The sequence below is a fragment of the Odontesthes bonariensis genome, chromosome 6 (genome assembly GCF_027942865.1).
Source record: "Odontesthes bonariensis isolate fOdoBon6 chromosome 6, fOdoBon6.hap1, whole genome shotgun sequence".
Taxonomy (NCBI): domain Eukaryota; kingdom Metazoa; phylum Chordata; class Actinopteri; order Atheriniformes; family Atherinopsidae; genus Odontesthes; species Odontesthes bonariensis.
The window spans coordinates 3,815,993-3,839,004 of record NC_134511.1 but is presented as its reverse complement, the minus strand read 5'-3'; the positions used below and the strand labels follow the sequence as shown (position 1 = coordinate 3,839,004).

The 23,012-nt window shown below is 43.8% G+C and overlaps 1 protein-coding gene across 3 annotated transcripts in view; it reads left to right on the top strand.

The window, feature by feature from the left end:
* The window catches only part of tncb (tenascin Cb), a 74,358-nt gene that overhangs the window by 13,664 nt on the left and 37,682 nt on the right, over positions 1 to 23,012 (top strand). For all 3 annotated transcript variants that reach the window (XM_075467112.1, XM_075467111.1, XM_075467110.1), the window contains exons 2-6: positions 5,611 to 6,184; positions 7,948 to 9,447; positions 13,583 to 13,846; positions 13,921 to 14,036; positions 16,534 to 16,687. In XM_075467112.1, coding sequence (XP_075323227.1) covers positions 5,698 to 6,184; positions 7,948 to 9,447; positions 13,583 to 13,846; positions 13,921 to 14,036; positions 16,534 to 16,687 — 2,521 coding nt within the window. In that variant the 5' untranslated portion in view covers positions 5,611 to 5,697. The remainder of the gene's footprint in view (positions 1 to 5,610; positions 6,185 to 7,947; positions 9,448 to 13,582; positions 13,847 to 13,920; positions 14,037 to 16,533; positions 16,688 to 23,012) is intronic.

Sequence of the window (23,012 nt, the reverse complement as noted above, 5' to 3'; positions counted from 1 at the left end):
CCAGTAACGAAACAGTAACACCGCAGTAACACACCAGTAACACAGCAGTAACACAACAGTAACACCGCAGTAACACACCAGTAACACAGCAGTAACACAACAGTAACACCGCAGTAACACACCAGTAACACAGCAGTAACACACCAGTAACACAGCAGTAACACACCAGTAACACAGCAGTAACACAACAGTAACACCGCAGTAACACACCAGTAACACAGCAGTAACACAGCAGTAACACAGCAGTAACACACCAGTAACACAGCAGTAACACAGCAGCAACACAGCAGTAACACACCAGTAACACACCAGTAACGAAACAGTAACACCGCAGTAACACACCAGTAACACAGCAGTAACACAACAGTAACACCGCAGTAACACACCAGTAACACAGCAGTAACACACCAGTAACACAGCAGTAACACACCAGCAAAACACCAGTAACACAGCAGTAACACACCAGCAAAACACCAGTAACATAGCAGTAACACAGCAGTAACACACCAGTAACACAGCAGTAACACACCAGCAAAACACCAGTAACATAGCAGTAACACAGCAGTAACACACCAGTAACACAGCAGTAACACACCAGCAACACACCAGTAACACAGCAGTAACACACCAGCAACACACCAGTAACACACCAGTAACACAGCAGTAACACAGCAGTAACACACCAGTAACACAGCAGTAACACACCAGCAACACACCAGTAACACAGCAATAACACACCAGCAAAACACCAGTAACACACCAGCAAAACACCAGTAACACAGCAGTAACACAGCAGTAACACAGCAGTAACACACCAGCAACACACCCGTAACACACCAGCAACACACCAGTAACACACCAGTAACACAGCAGTAACACAGCAGTAACACACCAGCAACACAGCTGTAACACAGCAGTAACACACCAGCAACACACCAGTAACACAGCAGTAACACAGCAGTAACACAGCAGTAACACACCAGTAACACAGCAGCAACACACCAGTAACACACCAGTAACACACCAGCAACACACCAGTAACACACCAGCAACACACCAGTAACACAGCAGTAACACACCAGCAACACACCAGTAACACAGCAGTAACACAGCAGTAACACAGCAGTAAAACACCAGTAACACAGCAGTAACACACCAGCAACACACCCGTAACACACCAGCAACACACCAGTAACACACCAGTAACACAGCAGTAACACAGCAGTAACACACCAGCAACACAGCTGTAACACAGCAGTAACACACCAGCAACACACCAGTAACACACCAGCAACACACCAGTAACACACCAGTAACACACCAGTAACACACCAGTAACACACCAGCAACACACCAGTAACACACCAGCAACACACCAGTAACACAGCAGTAACACACCAGCAACACACCAGTAACACAGCAGTAACACAGCAGTAACACAGCAGTAACACACCAGTAACACAGCAGTAACACAGCAGTAACACAGCAGTAACACACCAGTAACACAGCAGTAACACACCAGCAACACACCCGTAACACACCAGCAACACACCAGTAACACACCAGTAACACAGCAGTAACACAGCAGTAACACACCAGTAACACAGCAGTAACACACCAGCAACACACCCGTAACACACCAGCAACACACCAGTAACACACCAGCAACACAGCTGTAACACAGCAGTAACACACCAGCAACACACCAGTAACACAGCAGTAACACAGCAGTAACACAGCAGTAACACACCAGTAACACCGCAGTAACACACCAGTAACACACCAGCAACACAGCAGCAACACACCAGTAACACACCAGTAACATAGCAGTAACACAGCAGTAACACACCAGCAACACAGCAGCAACACACCAGTAACACACCAGTAACATAGCAGTAACACACCAGTAACACACCAGCAACACAGCAGCAACACACCAGTAACACACCAGTAACACACCAGCAACACAGCAGCAACACAGCAGCAACACAGCTGTAACACAGCAGTAACATAGCAGTAACACAGCAGTAACACAGCAGTACCACACCAGTAACACAGCTGTAACACACCAGTAACACACCAGCAACACACCAGTAACACAGCTGTAACACACCAGTAACACACCAGTAACACAGCAGTAACACAGCTGTAACACACCAGTAACACACCAGTAACACAGCAGTAACACACCAGCAAAACACCAGTAACATAGCAGTAACACAGCAGTAACACACCAGCAAAACACCAGTAACACACCAGCAACACAGCTGTAACACACCAGTAACACACCAGTAACACACCAGTAACACACCAGAAACACACCAGAAACACAGCAGCAACACAGCAGCAACACAGCTGTAACACACCAGTAACACACCAGTAACACACCAGTAACACACCAGCAACACAGCTGTAACACACCAGAAACACAGCAGCAACACACCAGCAACACAGCTGTAACACACCAGTAACACACCAGTAACACACCAGAAACACAGCAGCAACACAGCAGCAACACAGCTGTAACACACCAGTAACACACCAGTAACACAGCAGCAACACAGCTGTAACACACCAGTAACACACCAGCAACACAGCTGTAACACACCAGTAACACACCAGTAACACACCAGTAACACACCAGAAACACAGCAGCAACACAGCAGCAACACAGCAGTAACACACCAGTAACACAGCAGTAACACAGCAGTAACACAGCAGTAACACAGCAGCAACACAGCAGCAACACCGCAGTAACACACCAGAAACACACCAGTAACACAGCAGCAACACAGCAGCAACACAGCAGTAACACAGCAGCAACACAGCAGCAACACGGCAGTAACACACCAGAAACACACCAGTAACACAGCAGCAACACAGCAGCAACACAGCAGTAACACACCAGTAACACACCAGTAACACAGCAGTAACACACCAGTAACACAGCAGTAACACAGCAGTAACACAGCAGCAACACAGCAGCAACACAGCAGTAACACACCAGTAACACACCAGTAACACACCAGTAACACACCAGTAACACACCAGAAACACAGCAGCAACACAGCAGCAACACACCAGCAACACACCAGTAACACAGCAGTAACACACCAGCAACACACCAGTAACACAGCAATAACACACCAGCAACACACCAGTAACACAGCAGCAACACACACAAATTAAAACAGTTTGGAAATCTTTGACGAGCAGCTTCTCATAGATATTAACATGCATATTAAAATCCCAACACTTCAGGCACATTTCCACCCAGAAATCAGACGGTAATTCAATGAATTCTTTATCATGACGAGGCGTTTGGTAGCTCACTGCACACAGCGCTGGGTGAGGGCGACCTAACTCCAACAAAATCAGTTCAAAACCAGAAAAAAGGTCAATATATCCAGACATGTTTGCAACCAAAGCTTAAAAACAGTCACTGTTTACAACCTCTGCACATGTTTCAGTCACACCTTTCACATGTATAAAGTCTTTAAACATGAAGTGATGCAGGACTGAACCCAGCGACTGACAGAGGAATGCAGACCGGCCCTCTGCACTTTTACAGGAAGCCCACAGATGGTTTAACCACACACGGACATTAACCTGCTGCCTCTGGGCTGCAGAGGCTCCCCACCTCGCAGGTGTTGCTGGAGCTATTTCTGTCGTGGCAACCTGTCTGAACGCGGTCAGAGAAGGAACGATCCTCAAGGTGACATGCTGCCTCTGCAGTAATTGCTGCTCGTGGTCCGTGGAGGAATTGTGAGAAGAATGCCCCGTTGACATCCACTAAGTGTGAGTCTCCTCCACTGAGAACTGAGGGGCGAGGATGGCTCAGAGGCAGCGACGGGATCGGAGGCGTTCCTTTGTCAGGGGGAACAGAGGAAGGTTAATTGCTTTTTAGTGGGATGCTATTGTATTTCTATCCAGCTGTTATCCCTGGTGTAGATACATGTTTGAGGGAGGAATCGATACAGAACGGCAAGGACAAACTAAAAAAGTTCATATGCAACACGGGTTAGAGCCCTGCTGTCTTACAAGGCTTCATGAATGCATTCAATTCAATTCATTTTTATTTATATAGCACCAAATACAACAAATGTCATCTCAAGGCACTTAAATAATAAAGTCCAATTCAAGCCAATTGGAATTCAATTAATTGTAATCATAATTATTTATAAAATAATCCAATTCATCTTGCCAATTCAAAAACAAATATAGCTGCAAGCAGCGATGGGGGGGCCTAGCAGCATTGCACAATAGGCAAGACTACGGCTGCTCAGGAAGGCGTCATGAGTCCATGCACCAAGTTTGGCATCGATACATCAATGCATCGCAGAGATACGGCCTAATGTCCTGTTTGCGCATCGGCGTAGAGTTTGATTGGCTGCCGCGGGCAAACGGAAGCTAAATGAAAAAATCCACTTCATAACTTTTGTGCGGCTTGGTCTGAAGATTCTATGTGCCAAGTCCCGTGGAATCTTATTGGCCTGAAATGCTTTTGAAATATTTTTGATAAAATTCAAAATGGCGGAAAATCCAATATGGCGCAGATGACGTCATGGGTTACGATGACCTCGTCTTTATCCAGGGATTCCAACGGTATCTCATTTGTGAAATGTGCACCAAAGGGTCCAAAGATATGAGCAAAAATACATTTTTGCTACATATAGCGTCCCCTATAGGCCAAATGTCACCAAATGGAGTCCAAAGTTATGCATTTGGATGCACTTTGAACTTTGACGTGTTGGTGGCGCTAGAGAGTACGTTGTTGGGGCATGAAAATTCTTGAGGTTGACCATGGGACTGTCTTGAGTAGGTGTAACAAAGGATACCTGTTGCAACAGGGAAACACGAGTTAATGACCACAATAATGTCACATGTACATAATATCAGAGATGGGACCAAGTCACACATGTGGAAGTCTCAAGTAATTTTTTCTTGGGCAAGTCAAGTCAAAGTCAAGTCACCTTATTATTGCAATTTTACCTGCAGAATCTGATCTTAATAAAGTGAAAACACAAAGATATAAGTAACTGTCAGTAAACATCATTGGCCAATGTGTCCAACCTGTCCACCCCGTATCATATCAAGCTAATGTTAGCTAACTACCGACTAGGCTAACAGGATAGCTAATCATTAGCTAATTTGACAAGCACTTCCTGGTCAGAATGGATCTTCAAATGACGAACAAAGTTGGAAGTTATGCTAGATGCTTAACACTCAAGTCATTCAAGTCATCGTGTCTCAAGTCAAGTCAAGTACCGAGTCTTTAACTTCCAAGTCCGAGTCGAGTCTCAAGTCTTTTATTTTTTGTCAAGTCACAAGTCATCAAAACAGCAACTCGAGTCGACTTGAGTCCAAGTCACAGTGACTTGAGTCCCCATCTCTGCATAATATCATTTGAGAAATTAAACGGGGGAAAAAGAGAGTAAAGTGAGGAAAGGTGTGACAGATGAGGCCCCCCAGCAGTCTGGGCCTATAGCAGCTTAACTTTGGGATGTTTCAGGGTCACCTGAGCCATCCCTAACTATAAGCTTTATTCAGAGGTGTGTGGAAATGTATTAACCCAGTTCATCATTTAGTTTCTCTTGTCTTTTTCTGTAGGACTCGAGACACGAATACCTCTTTGATTCCTGACTGTTTGGGACTCGGCTGCCAACTTCTCAGAGGCCGCAGCGTCAGGGCGACACGATGAGGATTACAGGCTTCCTTTTGAGCTGCGTTACTGCAGCGCTGCTAATCCAGCTCTCCACCACGGGCCTGGTCAAGAAGGTCATCCGACACCGCCGAGAGGCTCTGATGCCCAAGAAGACCCAGGAGAACCTCACCCTGCCCCACCCCGACCAGCCGGTGGTGTTCAACCACGTCTACAACATCAATGTGCCCTCCACCTCCCTCTGCTCCGTGGATCTGGACTCGCCCGGCGGCACCGAGCTCAAACACAAAAGCCCCCCGATGGACATGCAGAGCACGGAACACATGGAGCACACGGTGGACGGCGACAATCAGATCGTTTTCACCCACCGCATCAACATCCCCAAGCAGGCGTGCAGCTGTGACAACCAGCTGCCAGACATCAAAGACATCCTGAACAGGCTGGAGATGCTGGAGTCGGAGCTGTCCAGTCTGAGGGAGCAGTGCGGCAGCGGGACCGGCTGCTGTGGGGCTCAGGTTACAGGTAGACCCACCACATTTGTAGGTCACTGTGCAACAATGGTGAAGTCTTTTTTCAGAACCGCCGTGCTCTCAGTGAATCGGAAAAGCCCAAATGGTTTTACATTTCTGCCATCTGCTTTCCAAAGAGAGCAAAGGTTCAAACCAGAGTATCTCTATGAAGGGTGAATAAAATATTGATATATTCATATTATTATAATATTATTTATATTGTATTTAATATATATAATATTTAATAATATTATTTATATTATATTATATTATATTATTAGTATTATTGGTATTATTATTTTTATTTTATTATATTATTATATTCACATTTAGCTCCTATCTGTGATGCTTTCCTAACCCAAGCCAAGTGGCACAGTAGAAGAAGAAAGTGACAAACAGCAGACCCGAGGTTTAAATGAGCCCACAGTGATGGCATTCCTAGTGTTGGCTTTTACTGTTGATGTATTCGGGACAGCTTTAAGCAGAGGTGGGTAGAGTTGCAAAAAATTGTACTCAAGTAAAAGTGCCGTTACTTTAGAATAATATGACTCAAGTAAAAGTAAAAAGTAGTCATTCAAATAATTACTTGAGTAAGAGTAAAAAAGTGCTTGGTGAAAAAACTACTCAAGTACTGAGTAACTGTTGAGTAACGTCTGATTTATTTGTTAACACAAGCATTCAATCAGACAGACAAAAATACTACATAATCATCTTTAGGCAAATTAGAGTTCACCCAATTGATAAAATAAATTAAAATGAATTAATTAATTACAAAATAGCTTAAATAAACATAATCCAGGTAAATTCAAGTACTTCAAAAAAAATAAAAGAGACTTAGGAAATGTTTAAAACATATGTAACCCATATGTAACCTAAAAAACAAACATTCATCTATCCATGGGGAAAAAAACGAGTTTAGGAAACTTACCGCTACATGTTTCCTCAAGTTAGATGTTGAGTTTCTGCTGAAATGTGCGTTTGTTTTGGTTGACGCAGAAGACACATAATGTAGCTGCTGTTTCTCACTCTTTGTAAGGTAAACATGCTTTCAGTGTGAGGCCTCGTCTGCGTCTTCATTTCCCACCGTTGGTTCTGACATTTTCCATCTGTTTCTTTGTTTGTTTGCTACGACTGCTAATGCTAAAGCTAACCCGTCCCGCCGCTGAGATTGAGTATGGTCACGTGACCAGACTGCACGGCTACGTCTGATTGGTGGAACACAGTCAGGTGGTAGAGCCTTTGGCGGAAGTCTCTCTCTCTGTCAGAATAAAACATTAAAATGAGGCGTACGCAGGGGGATAAAAATAAAGAGGCGTAGAATACCAAAGAGGTAAGAAGAAAAGTAACCAGCTCATTGTAGCCTAATGTAGCGGAGTAAGAGGACAGTTTCTGCTGCACACATCTACTCAAGTAAAAGTAAAAAGTATAGAGATTTAAAACTACTCCTAGAAGTATAATTTTTTCAAAAACTTACTCAAGTAAATGTAACTCGTTACTACCCACCTCTGGTCTATGAAGGGATTTTTGCATATTCAGGATATATCCCAGCTGGTGACCCGGCTGTCACATAGTCACATAACCATCAAAACATTAAAAGTCCAGGTGAATTTAGCTCCTATTTGTGATGCTTTGTGGCACAGTAGAAGAAGAAAGTGACAAACAGCAGACCCGAGGTTTAAATGAGCCCAAAGTGATGGCATTCCTAGTATTGGCTCTTACTGTCGATGTAGTCTTAAGATCAACTCTTTCTGCCTTTTTCTTCTTCTCACCTTCCAGGCGAAGTGTCCACAAAGCCCTACTGTAATGGACGTGGAAATTGGAGCTCGGAGACCTGCGGCTGCTCCTGTGAACCTGGGTGGAAGGGCCCCAACTGCACCGAACCCGAGTGTCCCAATGACTGCCAGGACCAGGGTCGCTGCGTGGACGGCAGATGTGAATGCTTCGAGGGTTTCGACGGGGATGACTGCAGCATCGAAGTCTGCCTGCTGGACTGCGGCAGCTACGGCCATTGTTTCGAGGGGTCCTGCCTCTGTGAGGAAGGCTTCATCGGCGAGGACTGCTCCCAGACCAGCTGCCTCAACAACTGCCTGGGCCGCGGGCGTTGCGTGGAAGACGAGTGCGTCTGCGACCATCCGTGGACGGGCTTCGACTGCTCCGAACTCATCTGCCCGAACGACTGCTACGACCGAGGTCGCTGCATCAACGGCACCTGCTACTGCGAAGAGGGCTACACCGGAGAGGACTGCGGCGAGGTCATGTGCCCCGACAACTGCAACAACCGCGGGGTGTGCGTGAACGGTCAGTGCGTGTGTCAGACCGGCTACACCGGAGAGGACTGCGGCGAGCTCACCTGCCCCGACAACTGCAACAACCGCGGCGTGTGCGTCAACGGTCAGTGCGTGTGTCAGACCGGCTACACCGGAGAGGACTGCGGCGAGCTCACGTGCCCCGACAACTGCAACAACCGCGGCGTGTGCGTGAACGGTCAGTGCGAGTGTCAGACCGGCTACACCGGAGAGGACTGCGGCGAGCTCACCTGCCCCGACAACTGCAACAACCGCGGCGTGTGCGTGAACGGTCAGTGCGAGTGTCAGACCGGCTACAGTGGAGAGGACTGCTCGAAGCTCACCTGCCCCAAGAACTGCAACGAGCGAGGCCACTGCTTCAACGGGAAGTGCATCTGCGACCCCGGGTTCGAGGGCCAAGACTGCGCCATCCTCTCGTGTCCCGACAACTGCAGTAACAGAGGCCAGTGCATCAACGGAGAATGCGCATGTGACATCGGATACCAAGGCGAGGACTGCAGCGAGCTCTCCTGCCCCAACAACTGCCAGGACCGAGGCCGCTGCGTCGACGGGCAGTGCGTCTGCGACAAGGGCTTCGCCGGAGAAGACTGCGGCATCAAGACCTGCCCCAAAGACTGCATGGGACGCGGGGAGTGCGTGGACGGAAAGTGCGTCTGTTTCGTCGGCTTCACGGGGAAAGACTGCGGCGAGCTGACCTGCCCCAACGACTGCATGGACCGAGGCCAGTGCGTCAACGGGCAATGCGTTTGTCATAAAGGTTTCACCGGAGAGGACTGCAGCGAGAAGACCTGCCCCAAGAACTGCCTGGACCGAGGGTACTGCGTGGACGGCAGCTGCGTTTGTTACGAGGGCTTCACGGGGCCAGACTGCGGTCTGCTGACCTGCGCAGGAGACTGTCAGAACCAAGGCCGCTGCGAGGACGGAGTGTGCGTCTGCGACCAAGGCTTCATTGGGGACGACTGCTCCGAGGGTAAGAAACAAACTGGCACACATAACTCTCAGAAGAGAGTTTTCATAGAAACAGCTCTTAAAAATAGAATATTTTAAGAGCAATAACGCAGTTTTTTTGTTTGTTTGTTTTTTTCGGGGGCTTTTGTGCCTTTAATGGAAAGGAAAGTTCAGAGTGACAGGAAGCAGGGGGCAGAGAGAGGGGGAACGACACGCAGCACAGGGCCGTCCGATGCCTCTTGTAACAAGTTAACTCGCCCAGCTTAGATATCATAACTAGGGCTGGGCAACGATTAAATTTTTTAATCTGATTAATCGCATGATTTCCCTGATTAATTACGATTTATCGCATTTGTACGCAAAATCCAAAAATGAATCCAAAAGTAGTGTATAGCTTTTAGCATTTAGTTTTATTTTAAATATGCTGCCATGTGAATGAAAGTGCCATAACATTTGTTGTGCAAACACACATTTAACATCAGCATCTTTATGTAGTTTTTATGTAGAAGCCTCGCTTCTAAATAATTATCGGCGTTAAAAATGAATGAGTTAACGTGATAATAACGAGTTAACTCGCCCAGCCCTAGTATTTTGAAACGTGTAAACCTAAACATTTGTGCTCCTTCTAACCCTCACCTTGGATTGTAACAGCTGACCCGAGCCATTTGTGAATGTGAGCGAGGTTTACAAAGTAAAAGCATGTCGGATAGGTCTCGTGCTTGTAGTTTCTGGCACTGGAGTCAGCAGTACATGGTTTGTGCATCTGTGCGTAATCCAGTTGCCACCTGGGTTGGAACTCAGCCCCTTTTGGCTCAGCTGTGCATGAAATTTGTAGATAATGGCTATTCTCTGGTAGTCTCCCTTAAAAACATTTGCCTGTGTAGCTCTTCTGCTCCTCTTGAATGGACGCTGATTCAGGGATGCATTGGAAGTATTTTGGCTGCATGTGGTCAGCCACAGTGGAACTAGGTGGATGAAATTCACCCAGGCCTCGCAGTTGAGCGGACACGGAAAGCTTGAATTACCTTTAACACTATCCTTCTGCCCTCCACCTCTCGTCATGCGTCCAAATCATCAGTGTTAAATTAGATGTTAGTTGATATCTAAGCTGCATCTCTGTTTACAAAGGGGAAAGAATCAGGAAACAGGATTTTTTTTAGGCTTTATTGTGGAACTGCAACGCTTTGTGTTGTTCTGAGATTGGCTAACGTGTAAAATAATACTAGTTTACATGTTGTTCAGAGAGAACAACATCAACATGTTGTACAGGTGCTGTAGAGGTCAGAAGACTGAATGCATTTCCCACTAAGGGAGATAATCTTATAACTATGATAATGAGTTATCTCCTCACTGATATCCCCAAATCTAGACTGAATGTTGTTTATAGGCTGTGTATAGGCTGTGTATAGGCTGTTTATAGGCTGTGTATAGGCTGTGTATAGGCTGTGTATAGGCTGTTTATAGGCTGTGTATAGGCTGTGTATAGGCTGTGTATAGGCTGTTTATAGGCTGTGTATAGGCTGTGTATAGGCTGTTTATAGGCTGTTTATAGGCTGTTTATAGGCTGTGTATAGGCTGTGTATAGGCTGTGTATAGGCTGTTTATAGGCTGTGTATAGGCTATGTATAGGCTGTTTATAGGCTGTGTATAGGCTGTTTATAGGCTGTGTATAGGCTGTTTATAGGCTGTGTATAGGCTGTGTATAGGCTGTGTATAGGCTGTTTATAGGCTGTGTATAGGCTGTGTATAGGCTATGTATAGGCTGTTTATAGGCTGTGTATAGGCTGTTTATAGGTTGTTTATAGGCTGTGTATAGGCTGTGTATAGGCTGTGTATAGGCTGTTTATAGGCTGTTTATAGGTTGTTTATAGGCTGTGTATAGGCTGTTTATAGGCTGTTTATAGGCTGTGTATAGGCTGTGTATAGGCTGTGTATAGGCTGTGTATAGGCTGTTTATATGCTGTGTATAGGCTGTTTATAGGCTGTTTATAGGTTGTTTATAGGCTGTGTATAGGCTGTTTATAGGCTGTTTATAGGCTGTGTATAGGCTGTTTATAGGCTGTTTATAGGCTGTGTATAGGCTGTTTATAGGCTGTGTATAGGCTGTGTATAGGCTGTTTATAGGCTATTTATAGGCTGTTTATAGGCTGTGTGTAGGCTGTTTATAGGTTGTGTATAGGCTGTGTATAGGTTGTGTATAGGCTGTGTATAGGCTGTGTATAGGCTCTGTATAGGCTGTTTATAGGCTGTTTATAGGCTGTGTATAGGCTGTGTATAGGCTGTGTGTAGGCTGTTTATAGGTTGTGTATAGGCTGTGTATAGGTTGTGTATAGGCTGTGTATAGGCTCTGTATAGGCTGTTTATAGGCTGTTTATAGGCTGTGTATAGGCTGTGTATAGGCTGTTTATAGGCTGTTTATAGGCTGAATTTGTGATGCAAAGCTGCTAAAAGAATCCAAAGGTTTCTGATAGAGTTGTGAGCACCTGCAGAATTTTTGTAGACGCTGTTTTAATAGAAGTTAGAATAGAAAATAGAAGTTTTAATATTCCACATAAGCAGCTACGCGGCAAAAAGATAATTTTCTTTATAACAGTCCTGGTTTTGATAGGCTTAGCTTAAGCTTGCAGGAATCCCATGGAAAGATGTCAGAATGTGGTTATGGAAAAGGATGAGGGGTGATTCTGCTCCGAGGGATCCATCCCGAAGTTACACTGAGCTCAGCTCCAGCGGATAAGATGTGTGCAACATGGTCCCCAAGGTTCAGGCTGAACAGGGCATGAAGAAAATCTAATTTACCGAACATGAATTCACTACACGAGGCTGAATGCATGAATGAATTTTATTGTTTTGTACATTTTTCCAAAGTTTAATTATTGGAAAAAAGAAAAAGAAGTCTTTATTTATTCCAAGTGAAACTTATTTAGGAGCATCTGCTTTGATTTAGAGCTCTTTGCAGACCCAACAGAACTCCTGAGTCACACCTGGACCAAAGTCTATTCTAGTGTACAGTTCTGCCACTGATCACAAGTGGTTTGAAACTTTGGAATATTCTTAATTAAGTTTATATTCTAATATATTCTTTGTACAATAATAAGTTTATATTCTAATATATTCTTGGTACAATAATAAGTTTATATTGTAATCTATTCTTTGTACAGTATGGAACAAGTTGAAGCAGGGATGGGTCTTGTGGCGTTTCTGCTCTTTTTATGTGCTCAGTTTCTTGTTTCTGATTGAGTTTATCCTCTTTTCCATGATGGTTCGTTCCCTCGTGGATTAGGTCTATTTTAGGTCAGATTGTAACTATTTTATGTTCTCTCACCTTATCTCCAGAGATGGGGACTCGGGTCACTGTGACTTGGACTCAAGTCGACTCGAGTCGCTGTTTTGATGACTTGTGACTTGACAAAAAATAAAAGACTTGAGACTCGACTCGGACTTGGAAGTTAGACTCGGCACTTGACTTGACTTGAGACATGATGACTTGAATGACTTGAGAGTTATTCAGTTCATGTTTTCAGTTTGAATATAATATTAATAAATTAATTAAAAAAATAATATGGATTACCCGGTAGGAGCGCAGGCTGAGAATGGCGTCATGATTGGATCCCTACCCTGTCAATCAGTCATGCCCTCTCTACATACCTTAGTGTTTATTGGAGAGAATAAACTCATATCAGATATGCATCAACATGTCAGCGAGAGGGGGACCGAGAGTCGTTGTCTTCGGCTTTTGTAATCACCATTTTGACGGCAAAAGATGAACAGCGCTGTGCAAGACATGCGGCATCAACATCTCGGACAGCCAGACGACAACATCGAACTTTGTTCGTCATTTGAAGATCCATTCTGACCACTAAGTGCTTGTCAAATTAGCTAATATCAACCTGTTAGCCTAGTCGGTAGTTAGCTAACGTTAGCTTGATATGATACGGGGTGGACAGGTTTGACACATTGGCCAATGATGTTTACTGACAGTTACTTATATCTTTGTGTTTCCACTTTATTAAGATCAGATTCTGCAGGTAAAATTGCAATAATAAGGTGACTTGACTTGACCAAGAAAAAATTACTTGGGACTTACTTGAGACTTGCACATGTGTGACTTGGTCCCATCTCTGCTTATCTCTATCACCTGATTTTCGGTGTCTCCACAGTCTCGCCGCCCACGGACCTCACTGTGGTTGAGGTCACCCCAGAAACGGTGGACCTGTCCTGGGAGAACGAGATGCGCGTGACGGAGTACCTGATAACATACGTGCCCACGGCCCCTGGAGGCCTGGAGCTGGACATGCGGGTGACCGGGGACCAGAAGATGGCTACCATCAGGGAGCTTGAGCCCGGCGTGGAGTACCTCATCAGCGTCTACGCTGTGCTCAGCAATAAGAGGAGCGTTCCCGTCAGTGCTCGGGTGGCGACGCGTAAGTCAACGTTCCTGCACGGCGGCAAATTTAAAATGTGTGTGAGGTGTAGTCAGACTTTCTGTTGCTGTTAGATCTCCCCGAACCTGAGGGCCTGAAGTTCAAAGCCGTGCGGGAGACGTCGGTGGAGGTGCAGTGGGACCCGCTGGATATTCCCTTCGATGGCTGGAATCTCATCTTCAGAAACACGGTGAGTCCTGCTTTGCTATGGCTGTTTTCGAAACCGCCTACTACATACTGCATACTACATACTGCATACTACATACTGCATACTACATACTGCATACTACATACTACATACTACATACTACATACTACATACTACATACTGCATACTACATACTGCATACTACATACTGCATACTGCATACTACATACTGCATACTACATACTGCATACTACATACTACATACTGCATACTACATAGTACATACTACATACTACATACTGCATACTACATACTGCATACTACATACTACATACTACATACTACATACTACATACTACATACTGCATACTACATAGTACATACTACATACTGCATACTGCATACTACATACTACATACTGCATACTACATACTTCCATACTGCATACTCATCTATCAGACAGTATGCAGAGTGTTTACCCACAATGCATTTCGCTCCTGCCCGAGCCGAAATCAGCCGGCCTGAAACTGATTTCGCTTAAGCTCTAAACTCTGTAAACTTTAGCAACATTTGAAACATTTTCAGGTGAGAAAGTAGTTGTTTAGATCCCCAACGTGTTGAAAACCTGACAAAATACCGGCTATTTACAATTTTGTTCCCACAAATTCGGCGCTACTAAAGCTAGCTGCAGTGAGCAACGCACTTCCTGTTATTTTCACAAAATAAAATACCCGTTGCCTTTTATCATAGGGAAAGCCATTACGATACAATTGGTGCTTTTGTTTTGAAAACAGGAAGTGAACCTACCCTCGTTGTAGCTAGCTTGAAACTGCCGTTTTGACAGGAAATGACGATCGGCGACGTCACGTTACGTTGCATCTTGGGTAGTTTGAGTATGAGTAGTAACCTCATGATGCATACCCAACATTTCAGAGAATCTAGTATGCATCCGGGAACTTAAAAAAAGGAGTAGTAGGAGAAGTAGGCGGTTTCGAACACAGCCTATATGTTTCTATAGGAGGAAGAGCAGTCATCCAGGGTTGGTGCTTCAACTCCCGGCTTCCCTGGACCACTTGTCGAAGACATTGAGCCCAACCTTGTCTGTTGCATCCATCAGTGTGTGAATGTGTGTGTGATGGAGAAAAGAAAAGCACTGTGTGTACACTGTAACGACTTGCTGTATATTTACGGTGGATTTACAACAGTATCCGACTGTGTTTTACAATAATTGTAAAATACTGTTTAACATTCATCCCTCACATGTAAATTAACAGTTAAATCAGTCATTTAACAATACCAGTAGATAACTGTAATTTGTACAGCATGATACAGTATTTGTAATGAATTGCTGTCCACATCCAAAATACGTTATTATACTGTTAAATAAATTATGGTAGATGCGCTGTAAATTTACTAAAATACAGTTATCCTACCGTCATGTACTGTAATCCAAAAAAACAGTAATATACTGTTAAAATAAATAACAGTAGTTACCAGTAAAATACTTGCGTCCCTCACTGGAAAAAATGCCCCTCCAAAAATGAGTAAAAAAAACAACAAATAAAAGACGTTTTTGCTTGAAATAAGCAAAATAAATCTGCCAATGGAACTAGTGATTCGGCTTGTCAAGATTTCTTGAAATAAGATGTGATATTTAGGACTTTTGAGATAACAATGATCTTGAAATTAGCTTAAAAACCTCTTGAAATGTCAAAAAAAGCTTGTTTCATATGATATGTGACAAGACATTTTCATTTAACAAGATATTCCAGATGTATTGTCTTCAAACAAGTCCCTATATCTGGCTGAAATGGTACTTGTTAGGCAGTTGTATCTTATATGAAGTGTAATGAGATATTTTGACTAGAAATGAGACAAATATACTTGGTAAGACTTTGATTTTTTCCAGTGCTGCTGCCAGTATTTTACTGTTATTTTGCAGGGAAATTCTTTACAGTGTAGTATGAGTGTGTGTGACTGTGTGAAGGTGACTTGTAGTGTAAAAGCACTTTGAGTGGTCCTCCAGACAAGGAAAGCCCCCATAAGTCCAGTCAATTTACCATTTAATGCAGCTTCTGTGTTCCAGGTCATAGTTGAACCCACCGTAGTCTTGATCAATACACACTTCCTGGTTGGTAGAAACCAAATACTCTATGACTCACTGGAGGGCCCCTGCTTCCCATTTGCAGGCTGGAGTACGCATCCTGTAAAGGAGGGTAAGGATACTCTGGAAATGGTCTCGCCAGGCCAGCAGTTAAAACTGTTAGCGAGCCCAGACCGGTGACCACCCAGCACTGAGTGATCGTTACTTTGTTCAACGCTGAGAGCTTTCTGAGTGAAATCTTTCCAGAAAGAGCTACTGGGGTCTGTTCAAAGCCACATTCGGTTAAACTGAATTCCCTGTCAGTGCACCACTAAGAACGCCATTATGCATGATTCGCCTGTTTTTACAGCCTTCTCGTTGCACGTTATGCCAGAACAAGCCTTTGTCCCAGCTGAAGACTGGTGTGTGTGCTTTTTTTTTTTTTGGTGCTGGCAGAAAGAGGAGGATGGGGAGATTCTTAACTCCCTCGGCCGCCCAGAGACCACCTTCGAGCAGTCGGGCCTGGGTCCAGGCCAGGAGTACGAGGTCAAATTGGAGGTGGTGAAGAACAGCAAGCGTGGACCGCCTGCCTCCAAGAACGTCGTCACAAGTGGGTGCTGCAAACTGCTACCTCACACTTTTATTTAATGCTAACTCGGATTGTTTGAGGGTTCTTCTTATATCCTATGAAAAAAAAAACTTATTATCTCCATTATGCTCACGCATTTGTGTTTTGTGTTGTCCTCATGGTTCATATACTGTCTGGGGGAAAGTCCCCGAGATATTTATGTTTTTTTAAAAAGCGAGAAAAAAATACCACAGTATTCCTGATTTTGACTCATTTTCTTTAAACCAGTACAGCTGATGGATGTGAAGATGGATGGAAAGAAATGTCCAACATGTTTGTTTTGATCCTGACTTCAAAATTTGGACGGCTTAGAATGAAAACTGCAGTTTTTACTCCCATAAAAGGCAAATATGGCTCATTTGAGCTGATATATACTTCTTTGCAGAAAAGCTTATTTATTCACAGTGCAGCGATTTGGAGGAATCTGTCTTATATGACTCAGATGTCCCTCATCTCCAACCTTAACACGCACCTTTTGTATGAGATATTTAAAGTAGGGCTGGGCAAGTTAACTCGTTATTATCGCGTTAACTCGTTAATTATTTAACGCCGATAAATATTTTATCGCGCATTTACACAGGTTTTATTATTTATTTTATTTTGTAAAAGTCTGTCGCTCACAGGCTTTTATTTTGTAAAAGTCTGTCGCTTACAGGCTTTTATTTTGTTAAAGTCTGTCGCTCACAGGCTTTTATTTTGTTAAAGTCTGTTGCTCACAGGCTTTTATTTTATAAAAGTCTGCTGCTGTCTGCTGTGGAACAGGAAAAGAAAGTAATCGGCGGATCCACCAAACATGGAGAAGGGTACGGAACTTTTACTCGGCCATTTTCATTTTAAAGTTCTTCCAGACGGCGGAGTCGACAGAACCAAAGTCATCTGTAAACACTGCCAAGTTGAATTGTCTTCTCAGCGTAGTAGTTCCAGTCTAAAATATCACTTAAAGGCAAAACACACAACTGATAGCAGCAAGTCATTCAAGGAAACAGACAGTGGAGCGAGGCTTCTACATAAAAACTACAGAAAGATGCTGATGTTAAAAGTGTGTTTGCACAACAAATGTTATGGCACTTTCATTCATATGGCAGCACATTTAACATAAAACTAAATGCTAAAAGCTATACGCTACTTTTGAATTCATTTTTGGATTTTGCGAACAAATGCGATTAATCGTGATTAATCAGGAAAATCATGTGATTAATTAGATTAAAGATTTTAATCGTTGCCCAGCCCTAATTTAAAGTTACTCACTTGTGTTCATGCTGTCACGCCCTCAGAAACAAGTCGTCAGATATAAAAAAGCTGTAAAACGGGGCATGAAATGCAGTAAATGTGAAATATCTAGCTGACTGTAATCTTCAGATAAGCCAGAAAAGTAAGAAATGGGAGATAAAAGGGACGTCTGTTGTAGCTCCTCATTCTTCATTCATGATGCTGTTCTGTGTGTTGACATGCCTCCCAAACCCCTACACACACATGTAAATGCTAACTCTTATAGGAAGGTATCCCCCCTGACTGATGGATTATCAGTGCTAATAATCTGATATTTGCAGAAGCGTTTGTTGGGCTCTGTTTTTAAGGCGGCCATATGACAGAGAGGGATTTTCCTGAATTATTGTGGAATAAAAGAGAAGTTAAAGCTGTCAGAGTTAAATGCTAAAACAGGCTGTCAGATTTATACCTCTTGTGTTGGTTGAGTGGTTGCTTTATCTGGGTTATTCATCTGGCAGCCCGTGAGGATTTAAAACAAACAGGCTTGTCAGCTCTGACTGATTGGCTCATTAGGCTGCGGTTTAGCAGGGATGGTTGGAACAGATAATGGATTTACAGCCCTTATTAACAAGTTATGATAAATCTCCTCGGCTCTATCAAGTTATAAAGCCCCAATCCTTGTAAGACTTTGAGGAAGAAAGACAATGGGTCTGATTCATGACTTCCTTTTTCGAACCAGCCGCCAGCTGCAGGACACGTTTTAGGAGTTAAAAATGCCGCTTTGCATCCTGTTAAAGATGTGCATTTATTCCTTTAAGTTCAAGTCTGCATCTGGCTTCCTATGCTAAACATTACACTTGAACTCAAACTGTGCTAGCTGTTCCCCTCAGGAGACTTTAGTCCAACAAAGCAAGCTTAGCAGGCTTGATATATGGCCACTCCGCTTCCAGCGAGGTCAGGACACTGAAAACAGCTTGCATGGAAAAACCAGGAGCGCCAAAGCTTAACCTTTTCCAACACACCCAGCAGTGAGAGCAGGGCTGGTAAATCACTGCTATGGGTTCTGGCTGGTAAATAAAACTATTTTTTTTATTCACTGTGTCTACGGTGGACGTGTGGTGATATCGTGCCCTTTCTGTAACAAAAGACTGGGAAAGTTAAGGAACGCTCAAAAAAACCACTCCACAGGTGAAACAAGTAAGTCTGAGTCGTTAAAGGGATAGTTCGCCTCTTTTGACAAGAAACTGTATGACATCCCATATTAGCAACATCATTTATGAACATCTTCTTACCCCCTGCTGCGTCCTGTGAGCCGAGTTCCAGCCTCGTTTTGGTGTTGATGAAAGTAGTTCCAGCTAGTTGGCTGGGGCTTAAAAAAGAAAGTGTTTTGCTTCTCAAAACAATATGCGTTCAAAAGAGTAATACATTTGCATCACAAAATCATTCTCCAGGAAAGAGTCAGACCTCACAATCATTTGGCCATATTTTCTCTCCCTTCGTATCACTGCCTGCTGCCGCCTGCCGCCTGCCGCCTGCCGCCAGCTGCGCCTGTTACGGTGTTTGCTGCTCGATCTGCGCTTCGGTCTGCACGGTCTACACAGCAGGCAGTGATACGAAGGGAGAGAAAATAGGGCCAAGCGATTGTGAGGTCTGACTTTTTCCTGGAGAACGATTTTGTGATGCAAATGTATTACTCTTTTGAACGCATATTGTTTTGAGAAGCAAGACGCTTTATTTTTTAAACCCCAGCCAACTAGCCGGACTACTTTCATCAACACCAAAACTCAGCTGGAACTCTGCTCACAGGACGCAGCAGGCGGTAAGAAAATGTTCATAAATGATGTTGCTAATATGGGATGTCATACAGCTTCATGTCAAAAGAGGCGAACTATCCCTTTAACCAGCAAGGATGGGGCGAGGTTCACCACTGCATGAGCACATGGTCCAACACTCAGTGGGGTCACATGGCACTGAAAGGATCAGATTATTGGCTAAATTACAATCAGACTGAGTTATTAAGTGCATGTAGACACCTTAATCTGACTAAGAATTGGATCGGATTCAGACCCCGAGATAACTGGGTTGAAAGTCACTCTAAACCTGCTTGTAGACGCTGAAGCACGTGGTGAATCAGACTTTGCGTTCTGCGCATGCTCCAGATGTTTTCCCGGGGTCGTGACCCGGAAGTCAAAGGAGACGATATTCCTGTTGTTGTCGCCGTCAGAAAGAAACAAACAACGCGATGGAGAATGCTCCGTTGGGCATCGCGTTTGTGCAACAAGCAGCTCATCACAGACCAAATGTAGAGGGACGTAGCTTCATCTGGCTCTGCGTTCTCCATCTTTCTCCAATGCCTGAGTTTGTTGTTGTTGTTGGTGGTGAAGAGGTCAACAGGAAGTGGCTCTATTAGCAACAGTTGGAATGGGTACAGCGCCACCTATCATACCGGGGTATGACATGCTTTGTGCCTCTGATCCCATTCATTCACCGCCATGTATCCAAGGATAATTACCCTTGCTCAGCTCATTCTTATTGTAATTTAGCCAATTATCCGATCCTTTCAGTGCCATGTGACCCCACTGAGTGTTTTTCAACGTACAATTGGAAGGAATTTGCCGATTTCATCATCTACAGTCCATAATATCATCAAAAGACGCAGAGAATTTGGAGAAATTTCTGCATGAATGCTTGAATGCCTGAGATCTTCGATCCCTCGGGTGGCGCTGCATTAAACACCTGGTCGTTATTCTGTGGAAGGTTATTACCGCGCGGGCCGAGGAACACTTTGGAAAACATTTGTCAGTCAGCACAGTTTGAAACTCTTCCGTGCGAACTGAAAGCCATATATCAACAAGACCCAGAACCGCCGCCGGTAACTCCGGGCCCGAGCTCATCCGTGATGTATAAACGCAGAGTGGAAAAGTGTGCTGTGGGCTCCACTGGTCCACATTTCAAACGTTTTTTTTTATGGAAATCATGGACGCCGTGTCCTCTGGGCTACAGAGGAAGAGGACCATCCAGATTGTAATCAGTGCAAGCCCTTTGTGGCGGTATTGGGCCGGTGTTCGTGCCCATGGCGTGGGCAAACGTGCAGATCTGTGAAGGCACCATTCATGATACAAAAAGTACAGGATTGGGAGCAACATAAGATGCCCTCCAAGAAATGTCTTTTTCAGGGATGTCCCTGATTATTTCAGCAAGACGAAGCCAAGCCACAGAGTGCGAGTACCGGACCCGCCTGCAGTCCAGAAGCTTCTCCCACTGAAAGCTAGCAGCGTAATACGAGTATACGACAAGGGGGAGAACAGAATTCCATCTCCTCTTTAGTTCCTAAACGCTAACTGAGCGTTGTCAAAAGAAAAGCTCAAACTCAAAATGAGTGAATGTAAAAAAACTAGGGCTGGGCGAGTTAACTCGTTATTATCGCATTAACTTGTTAATTATTTAACACCGATAAATATTTTATTGCGCATTAACGCAGGTTTTATTATTGTAAAAGTCTGTTGCTTTCTGCTGCGGATCCACCAAACATGGAGAAGGGTACGGAACTTTTACTCGGCCATTTTCATTTTAAAGTTGGACATCAGCGTTACAGGTGCTCCTCGGTCTCTGTGTGAAGCTAACGGAGCTAACCAGCGCTACTTCCTGTTTTACTTGTTTCAACATAAAAGCAAGTATTTCAAAATAAATTAAAAACAAACTCCTGCATTTACAGCCAAGTTGAATTCACTTAAAGGCAAAACACACAACTGATAGCAGCAAGTCATTCAAGGAAACAGACAGTGGAGCGAGGCTTCTACATAAAAACTACAGAAAGATGCTGATGTTAAAAGTGTGTTTGCACAACAAATGTTATGGCACTTTCATTCATATGGCAGCACATTTAAAATAAAACTAAATGCTAAAAGCTATACACTACTTTTGGATTCATTTTTGGATTTTGCGTAAAAAATGCGATTAATCAGGGAAATCATGTGATTAATTAGATTAAACATTTTAATCATTGCCCAGCCCTAAAAAAAACAGGAGAGTTTATGAGTTTCAACATCAAATATCTTGGTAGTGTCTCACATTGACTGAGGGTTAAAAAGGATTTGCAGATCATTGTATTCTGTCTTCATTCATGTTTTACACAACTTAATCAGAACTGGGGTTTGTACATTATTTTCTGTCGGGATGCTTCTGGAACGTAACAAAGGTCACACACTGGAAAAAATGCCGCTCCAAAAATAAGTGAAAAAAAACAACAAATAAAAGACGTTTTTGCTTGAAATAAGCAAAAAAATAAATCTGCCAATGGAACTAGTGAAAATCGGCTTGTCAAGATTTCTTGAAATAAGATGTGACATTTAGGACTTTTGAGTTAAAAGTGATCTTGAAATTATCTTAAAAACCTCTTCAAATGAAAAAAATAGCTTGTTTCATGTGAAATATGACTCAAAACAATTTGTTTTCAAGAGTTTTTCACTTAACAAGATATTCAAGATATTAAAACAAGTCCCTATATCTGGCTGAAATGGTATTTGTTTAGCCTAGCAAGCCAGACCCCTACAGCAAAAAGCTGTACAGGGGTCTAGTGACGTTGGATAGCAGTATGGGCGGGATAAATGGTTGTCTGTTAAGTTGCCTCTGCACTCAACGCCACGCAATAGGATGGTGCAACAACCAATCAGAGCGTCGTCCCACCAACGGAGCTAGCTGGTAAATTAAACTTTTACCATACCCAGTGAGCAAACTCCGAAAACGTCCTTTTTTTCAAGAAAAACTTAAGTGCAGTTATCTGTTCGTCTCGCAAAGAAAAATGTATATTTAAATCTTCTAGAGTCGCTGCCAAAGCCAACTCGAAAGACTGTTCACTGGGCGCAGCCATTGTTTACCTCTCTCTGGAACTACACACTGAAATGTTGCACCTCTGTCGTCACTAGGTAGCCCGGCCTCCGACCCCTCTCCTCACGATTTGATTGGCCTGATTAAGTTTCGATTTTCAGCCTCGCAAAACGACCACAACTGACTAGACTAGCCCGGGAGCAAATTCAATTTGCGGTCGCTTGGGGCGTCTAGATTTCTAGGCTAGTACTTGTTAGGCAGTTGTGTCTTA